Below are 9068 nucleotides of genomic sequence, written 5' to 3' on the forward strand. Positions count from 1 at the left end.
TAAAGCAGCTCGCCTCTTTCCCTCTGATAGTGACAACATGCAACAAGCAGGTTTGGTGTTCACCATGTTCATTATCTTAGCTTAGCGTGTTAAACACAAAGTACAGCTGAGACTCACGGGAATGTCCTTAGTTTTGCAGATATTGGGTCATAAACTAAATTGCCAAAATCATCAGGGGACAAATATAAATGTGACATTTTGGCCCTATGTCACCGCAAAGGTCGTCTATTTGCTTGGCTGGCTTTGAGTCCTTGGAATAAATGTGAAACATATATCTCTGAGAGAATTTGAGTGTTATAATTTCCGCAAACGGGGCCGACATGTTGTCAGTAAAGTTGTTTTGTCTCTCTGTCCCGAGCTTCCAAAAACTTCTTGACAGATTTCACCTCATTAAATAAGAAAAACAATTAGTATTGTATGTTGAAGGCATAAAAAGTAATCGATAATATGTCAGCCCTCAAACACTCGACGATGTGAGAGTGGGACAGGTAAACCCTGACGGACTGTACGGGAACGAGTGGGGATTGGTCCATCAATACAGTATGTGGAAATATGTCAAAGAATAATATAATGGGATAAAATGTCCAAAAAAGTAACAAAGTTATAAAAAACGTACGAGTACATGTATAAAAAAAAATCCCCAAAATGTCCAAGTACAGTATATTAAAAAGAAGTTATAAAAGTCAAATTACTCACTGTACATTACTCCTTATTGATTTGTTTTAGTGCTTTACATATGAGAGAAAATACACAGATAGAGGTATCACGTTCTTTTATTATCATATGCACAACAATTCCAGAGAAGCAGCCGTTGGCAATGTAAATCATCTCAAGCAACACTCATGATAAATGTAAAACGTCATTTACATCTAAAATGCATGAATGTGTCACAGCCGTCCTTCAGAGTCCACCATCATTTGTTGAGGATCCATTTGTTATGTGTTCTTGATTAGTCGGTCCTGGACCGATAAGTATAAACTTATTATTGAGGCTTTTCCATGTACACAAACATTGACTCAGACTCAGAGATCTAGTGAAGCAGAACTTCTCTAAATCCTCTGAGCACATGTTTTAGAGAAAATCAAGAGAAGACTTCACAGCAATATAGTTCCCACAGACAGCATAACACGAAAAGACAAAATATTAAACATAAATAAATACTGTATATGAAAAAATGAGTGTTTTTGAGTTAAAAGTAACTATTGTAACCGGCTCCCATTGCACGGAGCTGCATCAGTCCACGTTCAAGAGAGACCCAGAGGCCTCTTCCGGCGCCTATATCCGGGGCTGCGAGTGCTCTGGCTTGAAGTACACGTAGGTGGACCAGGGGTCCATCCGGGAGTTCATCCACGTGCCGGGGTCGTGGTCCTCCGTCTGCTCCTCGGCCTCCTCTTCCTCACTCAATCCGTCCACCTCGTCTTCGTCCAAGCCGATCTTCTCCGTGCTGCCGCCCTGCGCGCGGGGCCCCTCCTGGGCTTCCGTCGTCGCGAGGCCGGAGTGACACATGGTGCAGACCCTCAGCCATTTGGTCGGGTGGATGTGTCGGATCACCGCTCGCTGCTTGGAGCACGCGCCGCAGACGACGAAGCCGCATTTTCGGCAGTGGTGCCGACGCTGCGTCACGGTGAACTTTTCTTGGCAGCGCATGCAGACCGAGGAGTCCCGGTCGGGGATCCAGGTTTTGGCGAAGTTGGACCCGGTCTGGCAGACGCCGCTCCGCAGCAGACTGGACCGACAGTCCTCGATGTGCTCGATCCAGGCGCGCTTCTCCTCGGAAGAGGCGGCGGCCACGTAGAAGGACTTGCGCGGCGTCCGGATCAGCCACTGGTTCCTCATTTTTATGCCGTCTTCCAAGTCCTCAATCTGGCTGTCCTCTGAAAAAAGAAAATCATAATAATAAAGGTGTGTTACATATATTGGTTAAATAGGTAAGATACAATAAATAGAGACATATAGCAATTATTTCGTCAGTTCAATTATGAATATATTCCCCTCTATGCTGTGCAACAACAACACATTAAGTTTTTTCACATAAATGGTGCGGTTTTGTTTTTCTTAGATTTGTTACATATAACTAGTTCTCCCCCTACACCGTGGGTATACTTTTTGTTTTTGCACGTGCAATTTCATTTGACCAACTGTAGATGTTGAATAATGCGCACGGTGCATTTTATTTGCAATTAAAATGTTTTGAGATGTTTAAAAAAAAAAACGAACAATTGGGTCGATTTTTATTAAAGTAAAAAGGTGCAATATTTTCAATGTTTGACTTTGAAGTAATTCAAGCGTATTCCGATTAGATGACTTGTTTGTCTTCCAATCGATTAATTATGAGTTAATACACTACATTTCAAAGTAATCTGACCCAACCAGCATGTCGTTCCAAAATGTCTAAACAAAGTCGCTCCCAGCAGCTGCAGTAACACCGATGTAATGACCCACCGGCTCGCACTGTTCACTTGTTGTTATTATCCTTCTTTTTCTGTGTGAGTTTGAAGTTCTTTTATTTATTTGTTTTTACTGTCAACGCATTTTAAAACCCCAACAGTGATGGAAGAATCACGCGTCTGTGCTGCTCACCGAGAGGGATGATCTTCTGTTTTTTGTGCCAGCGGCGGTTCAGAATGATGCTGCCGTACACCAGCACGTCGTTGAAGAGGAAGAAGACCTTGGGCTGTGGCCCCCGGCGGCTCATCTTCATCAGCCGGCCCTCTCCGATCAGGACCCGACCCGGCTCGAACAGGGGCTTCCCCGACGGCCCAAACGAGCTCTCCACGGCGTGGATGCGGTCCCGGTTATCCTGGCCAAACATCAGCTGGTTCTCCCTGGTGCCCATTTATAATCTAGTTGACAAGACGACACGAGCTGCTGCTGTTGTTGTTGTTGTTGTTGTTGTTGTTGTTGTTTCTGCATAGATAGCTCCCAGCCTCTGTCCTGTGCTCGCGCAGCCTTCGTAATGACACATGCAGCGGCGCACCGGCGCTTTTCAAGTGTTGGTGACGCGTCGGGGGAAAAAAATACGGGACTTCCCTGAAAGTAAGTTACAGCTGGAAGACAAACAGGTTCAAAGAAGTTGTCGATACATCAATGCTTTCTTTCCAATGTGCTAGTTGTATAACACAAGTCCTTTCTTTTGACTTCCAGGTGGAAATATTATGACTAAAACGTTGCATTTTGCACCGTTTTAAACAGCCAGGCAACGATATGAGATATTTAGGTAAATACACGTGCGCTTAATAACAACAACAACCTGTTTAGTGGCCACTAAATATATTTATAGGACACAAATGTGAGAAAGGGGAAATCCACAACAACTGTGACCTGAAACTACGGACCTGAAAAGCACGTAGTTTGTTTCACAAACAAATGTGTTTTTTCTTCTGGTTAGAAAACAAACAAGTCAGTTTAGTAACTTGAGTTATGGGTGATAAAGCAATAAGTATTAGCATGTCACGAGGAACAACCCGCTCTACCCAAGTTCATGAAATTAAACACATTGGTTTTTGCAAAGCACAGAAACCAAGTCCACCTGGTTAGACAGGTTCTCTTTAAAAAAAGAAAAGGAGGCAGTCCATCAGGGATGTGAGAGGCAAACATGCACTTAGGCATCCCCAGCTGGAGTTCAGGAAAGTACAGACACTTGAACAGGATTTATGACCAGGTTTCTTTTGAAATAAGGGATGCAGTACACTTGTGTGGTTACCACGCACGTTTGCTCCGTGCCCTGCTGCACAATACATATTAAATAGTGAAATTAAATGAGATGAATCAAACTAAATACTGCTATCAAACAGCGGATGTTTTCTACCATCTGGCTGCTTACATTAAACTCCTTCAGCCCGCTGTGAGCAGACGTGTGGACAACACCACGAGCTAAAGACTGGGACTGGCTTCCTGCTGGATGACAACTGAGCATGACAGTTACAGCTTGTTGAAACGGTTCGAAACTCGAAGAGTTGATAGTTTTGACGAGACTTTTCTTTGCTGAATATTAGTGTTTTTCTATTAAAATGAATAAAACAAAACAAATTCAAATGTAACAAAATAAGACAGAAAAATAATTTCTCACGTCTGCATTTCATTGTTTTTTGTCTAGCACAAAACAATATTAAATGATCAAAAAAGTATGCATTTAATTTCAGGAACATTATATAAAAAAACTAAACATACAATAAATAAATATGACCAGTAATTAAACTTGCCTGCTGTCTGGTTAAAGTGTCTCTGAAACACAACTGTACAATCAAGTGGACCGAGTTGCCAATTTCGGTTTTCAGACCCGACAAACCTCCCGACACAGAGGACACTATACAACTGTATGACTGGCTGATTCACACTCCCCATGACAAGTAAACAGAGTGCCATGTTGGTGGAGTTCACCGCTCACATAAAGTGACACCTATTTGTGAAAGTCGGCCATATTCAGTTTGGTGTTAACAGAACCAAAAACTGAAATATATATATATATATATTTTTTACAGTCCAGTAAATGGCCTCAATGCATCCGCTACACGTCGGTCCCTGCCGTTGCCGTTCTCTCCGTCTCTCCGCGTGGTTGACGCCTCACAAGTCGATGGTTCCTCTCACTTTGAACTTCTTGGCCGAGCGCTCGCTGGCTCGCTGCTCAAACCGGCTCCCGTAGATGTGCGAGACGAAGCCGTTGATCTCCACCTCGAACACGCTGTTCCTCTTGGGGATCACTGTGACGGGACAAGTGCAAGGGGGCCGTCAAGCCAACTGTCCAGAGGTTTACTCGGGAACTGGCTGCACAATACTGTTGTGTGAAGACATACGGAAGATCAAATGTCAACATGAACCATTTGAATTTGACCAAGAATCGGTCATGTGCTTTTTAAAGGTTCTTTGTACGAGATGTGTGTGTGGAAACCCGAGCCTCTGACAATGTTCACTGCAAACAGTACAACTTGTTCATAGCAGGAAAAATAAAAGCTCCAACAAGTGTCCCAGTGAGCCAGAAATGCACAACAACATCGGTCACACTTGTGGAAGTCAAAATGGCTGCTGTGAAAACAGTCTATTGGGATCCAGAATATCTTTCAGTTGCACTGGTCCATCAAACCTTTTCATTTGGTCGCACCAGCAAACCATTTTAAGTGCACCTAAAATGTTGACATTTGTGATTTGTTAACACTTAATGCAAATTATTGTAAACATGAATAAAAGATTATGCAGATAACCATCTTGAATCTTAGGTTATTCTCGCAGTAGGGATGCCGTGTCAGATGTAGGGGGTCCAGGAGGCCATCGCGGTCCTCTTACCTTTCAGCTTGTCTTCTTTGGTGATGATTTTGAAGATGTGTTTGAACTCTTGTACGAGAATCCCTGTGGCGCCGACATATGATGGGCATTTAGAGCGAACCACTAGGAGCGAGAGACAGAGAAACAAACTATTAGTACAACACTGGAGAGAAATGCATCGAGGTGAGGATTAGGAACTACAGGTACTTGTAGGGTTTCACAATTAAAAGCACAGGTGACATCTATCAACATGATGATACACCATTCAGTCAGATATAACATTTACACTGCGTTAAAACACGGCTCACAGTCTTGCCATATCTCAACACAGCTCGTTTTTAAGGTCAGCTGTTACAGCCACGGCTCCAGCAGCTGACGTGCTGGTGAGCGGTCAAATCAAGAGATGCACCGATCGACTTTATTTCACTTACGATCCGATACCTGAATATAAATATCTGCCGATGCCGAACTGGATGGTGTTATTGTACAACGCAGCACAGCTCCCACTGCTCAGAATGTTGGCTTTACACGTGTAACAAGTTGCCGTCTTGCTTTCATGCGTTTCCAGACTCAAACATTTCAAACATAAGGACGTAGAAAGGTTTAGCGAAAACTTAAAGATCCACCTGTGATGATGGCACCGTGGAAGTCTGCCTTCAGAAGCTTCTGTTGCACAAACTGTGGAGTGCTGTAAAAAAAAAAAAGAGACACGCACACAGCGGAACATACGAGAGTGAAAACGCTGTGAAGGCAAAAAGGACTTCTGAAATGACTTTAAAATTGGCAGTGAATGCCGAATCGGGGGCGATCCAAACTGATTTACCATGTCGGTTTCAATCCGTTGCACAGGTCAATGACGTACTGTCTCCAGAGGTCATGCAGAGGCAGGAAAAGTTTGTATCTGCGATGGCAAAGACAGCGATACTGGTGAGCGGGGGTGGGGCGAACAAAACAAACTGGCTAAATGGGGAAACATATTGCAAATAAGAATTTGGCAAGACGCGGTTTTGACGTACGACGTCTTGTCGTGACCGACCTCTGGTGCTCCGGCTTAATCTGGAAGATCTTCATCGCCCTCTTCTGCCGAGCGTTCAGTCCTTTGGCTCTCTTGCTCTTCCTCTTGGACTTGTCCTTCTTGGGCCTGGCGTATTCCAGAAGCACCGCCTTGTGACTCAGCATGCTCTTCGGATCAGTTCGCGAGTTCGGCCGAATGCTGTTCTTCAGGAACGACCGGGTGAAGGCCTCGGCTTTAGATTTGGTCTGGGGCTGAAAAAATGAGACCGTGACAGTGGGGGACATTTACAGAGATGTGAAATGTGGTTTGTTTTTCTTTTTCTTCTTTCTTGTCACCAGTGTTTGGGAAGCTACTTTAAAACGCTTTTCAAGCTTCCAAATACTTCTCACTGGAAAAAGTTGAACTACAGCAAAGCTATACGAGGGAAATGGCTAGTTTGCTTAATTAAAGCTACTTAGAAAAAGTAGTTCTAAATATTTTGTAAAAATAAAAAAAAGAGCATATTGAAAATGTACATGTGATATGAAATGTGTATTTAAAATTGCACCTTTTTAGACTGTTGACCGACTTTTGTAGTGGTCTTACTTGTTGGTTTTTGTAGTATCTCACATCGTAAAAACTAAATCTTGGTGAAGATGAAGCTGATGAAGCTGTCGCTGCGTGAGCATTGAGCTTAGCCCGCCCTGTAGGCACGCGCAAATGCTGATGAAAGCATTGAAAAACATAAATACATGTTGAACGTACATTTATAGTATAAAATATCAGAAAAATAGTGAAATATTGATGGTCCAATTTCATATTTCTTCTTGTATCCAACCAACAGTCCAAAACCAAATATATTCCTTTTACTATCATTACATGATCATTTACTCAATGCAGGAAGGCATCCAATCCTCATTTAAAAAAAGATGCAACGAGCAATTAGTTTTGTGTGGGTCTTTTCTGAGAAAAATTACAAAAACAATGAACTGATAATCAAAACAGTCGCTCATTATAATTTCTTTCGATCTCATGGCACTTTCTTTTCTGCAGAAAAGTCTTTGCACAACATGACTGGAAACTGTATGTGAGATTACAAATCTGGAATACACGTTTCATAGGTGCACTATACAGCACGTCCCTGGTCAACGTGGCGGTACCGGCTTACCTCAACACCGAGAACCTTCACCAGATCCTGAGGAATGTTGGCTCGAACAATCGTTTCTGTTGATCGGGACAAACAAAACCAGTATTACACACAACCTCATCAACTCACTGAGATATTGGACCAGAACGCACGAGTGGTTGTTGGCTCTCTTTACGCCCCCCACACACTCGAAAATGCCCAGTCAGCTCCGACTGGTCCGGTCATCCTTATCTTATTACACATCAGATTGTACTTTACCATCAGATCACACTTTTTATTACTCATACTGCACCAATGCAGGTAAAAAGCTCCTCTGTCAGTGTTCTAATTTATTCTGTAGACAGGTCAGTGTCTAAAAACCTTGATCAAGCGCTAAAAATTGTCCCCAGGATTTCATACTTTGATGTTACGTGATGTACTGGTACATGATTGAGATTGTTTTTTTAAAGAAGCTCAAACTGGAAGGAAGCAAACCAAATCTTAGGCCGTGCCCAGCGCCACACCCAGCAGATAACGTGGCCAAGACAAGTCGTCTCTTTGACAATTGCAAAATATAAAAAAACAGACTGGCTTGGAGCTAGAAAATGCTCATTTTGTTTTTTGTTTGGCAGGGAATTTCCTGTGGAACAGATACATGAGGTTATCAGTCCTAAACTCAGGTTTGGGTACATGTCATACATTCTCCAAATGTATAGCCTCAAGGGAACCCAATCAAAAGTTTGCTTTACAAGACGGGGAGGGGGGGGGGGGGGGGGGGTTAAAGCTACTTCAATCAGTCTTTTTAGTAACACCAAAAAAAGAGCAAAGTTTGGCTGTATGGTTTTATACAGTAGGCTGTATGGTTAAATAGGCTGTTGTATTGTTATATAGCCTGTATGGTTATATGGACTGTGTGGTTAAATAGGCGAGATAGCTGTTGTTGTATTTCCACTTCAGTAATGTTGATATTTTGAATGCAGAAACTTTAAATAAAACATTACTATATTTCAGCAATGTTTACACAAAAGCCCTGCAATAGACCCTCACGTGACACAGATATGATCACGTTAAAGAGCCGTTTGACCGACTGGCAGCCGGTCAAAGTGGAGAGAGAGAACACATCGTTGGATTTGAAAGAGAGGGTTTCTGGGTCAGGGACAACGACGTGTTGCCTCCCGTGAAGCGAAACGTCACTTCCCTCTCGTAAATGAAACTTACCGTCCATTTCCACGTTGCCGACAACTTCACGAAGAAAACGGGAGGAAACGCAACGCTGTCTAGGTGCAGAACAACTGTTCAACACATGTGTTTTGGTTCTCACACTTCCGCTTTCCCCTTCTTCTTCTTCTTCTTCTGAACAGTAGCCAGCAGACTCTCCGCCGTGAGGCGAGATGGTGCCCTCTACAGTCTAAACCACGCACCACACGCCCTTTTCTAATTGGTATCAGCCGGGGCTGCCAGGTGGCCGGCACTGTCGCCTCACATCAAGAGGGATGCGGGTTCGATTCCCGGGTGTACAGTCCTTCTGCGTAGAGTCCTCCCGTGTAAGCGTGGGTTCCCTCCGGCTTCATGCAGCTGAGGTTAATAGATGACTCTAAATTGAGTCATCTATGCTAGGTGTTCTCACTTCTCTGTGTTTGATATGTTTCCATAACTTGCAGTTGAATATTGAAATGATACTCAATTTAA

General features: G+C 43.2%; 2 protein-coding genes and 1 long non-coding RNA gene across 4 annotated transcripts; 1 reads left to right on the top strand and 2 right to left on the bottom strand.

Annotated features, from left to right (window-relative positions):
• Positions 1-755: 755 nt before the first annotated feature.
• On the bottom strand, positions 756-2859 carry plekhf1 (pleckstrin homology domain containing, family F (with FYVE domain) member 1). Its single transcript, XM_034526586.1, has 2 exons — positions 2581-2859; positions 756-1874 (listed from the first exon to the last, which is right to left on the bottom strand). Exons 1-2 carry the CDS (start codon positions 2834-2836, stop codon positions 1276-1278), a joined length of 855 nt encoding a protein of 284 aa, XP_034382477.1. The 5' UTR covers positions 2837-2859; the 3' UTR covers positions 756-1275.
• Positions 1792-5197, top strand: LOC117726368. Of its 2 annotated transcripts, XR_004608992.1 has the most exons (3): positions 1792-1902; positions 2549-3036; positions 3145-5197. It is a non-coding gene; the product is annotated as an uncharacterized LOC117726368 (long non-coding RNA). The 2 variants fall into 2 exon arrangements; XR_004608991.1 differs by having other exon boundaries at positions 2549-5197.
• pop4 (POP4 homolog, ribonuclease P/MRP subunit) lies at positions 3646-8728 on the bottom strand. Its single transcript, XM_034526597.1, has 7 exons — positions 8598-8728; positions 7422-7477; positions 6296-6525; positions 6083-6160; positions 5886-5947; positions 5281-5382; positions 3646-4700 (listed from the first exon to the last, which is right to left on the bottom strand). Exons 1-7 carry the CDS (start codon positions 8602-8604, stop codon positions 4564-4566), a joined length of 672 nt encoding a protein of 223 aa, XP_034382488.1. The 5' UTR covers positions 8605-8728; the 3' UTR covers positions 3646-4563.
• Positions 8729-9068: the final 340 nt, after the last annotated feature.

Source organism: Cyclopterus lumpus, chromosome 3, assembly GCF_009769545.1.
Source record: "Cyclopterus lumpus isolate fCycLum1 chromosome 3, fCycLum1.pri, whole genome shotgun sequence".
Lineage (NCBI taxonomy): Eukaryota > Metazoa > Chordata > Actinopteri > Perciformes > Cyclopteridae > Cyclopterus > Cyclopterus lumpus.

Excerpts from the sequence above, each read along its gene's own strand:
- plekhf1 (XM_034526586.1), bottom strand. The coding sequence starts at position 2,836 with ATGGGCACCAGGGAGAACCAGCTGATGTTTGGCCAGGATAACCGGGAC. Across the intron at positions 1,875-2,580 it reads ACAGAAGATCATCCCTCTCG|AGGACAGCCAGATTGAGGAC; the intron begins GTGAGCAGCACA and ends TTCTTTTTTCAG.
- pop4 (XM_034526597.1), bottom strand. Across the intron at positions 6,161-6,295 it reads ATTAAGCCGGAGCACCAGAG|ATACAAACTTTTCCTGCCTC; the intron begins GTCGGTCACGAC and ends TTGCCATCGCAG. Across the intron at positions 5,948-6,082 it reads AACGGATTGAAACCGACATG|CACTCCACAGTTTGTGCAAC; the intron begins GTAAATCAGTTT and ends TTTTTTTTACAG.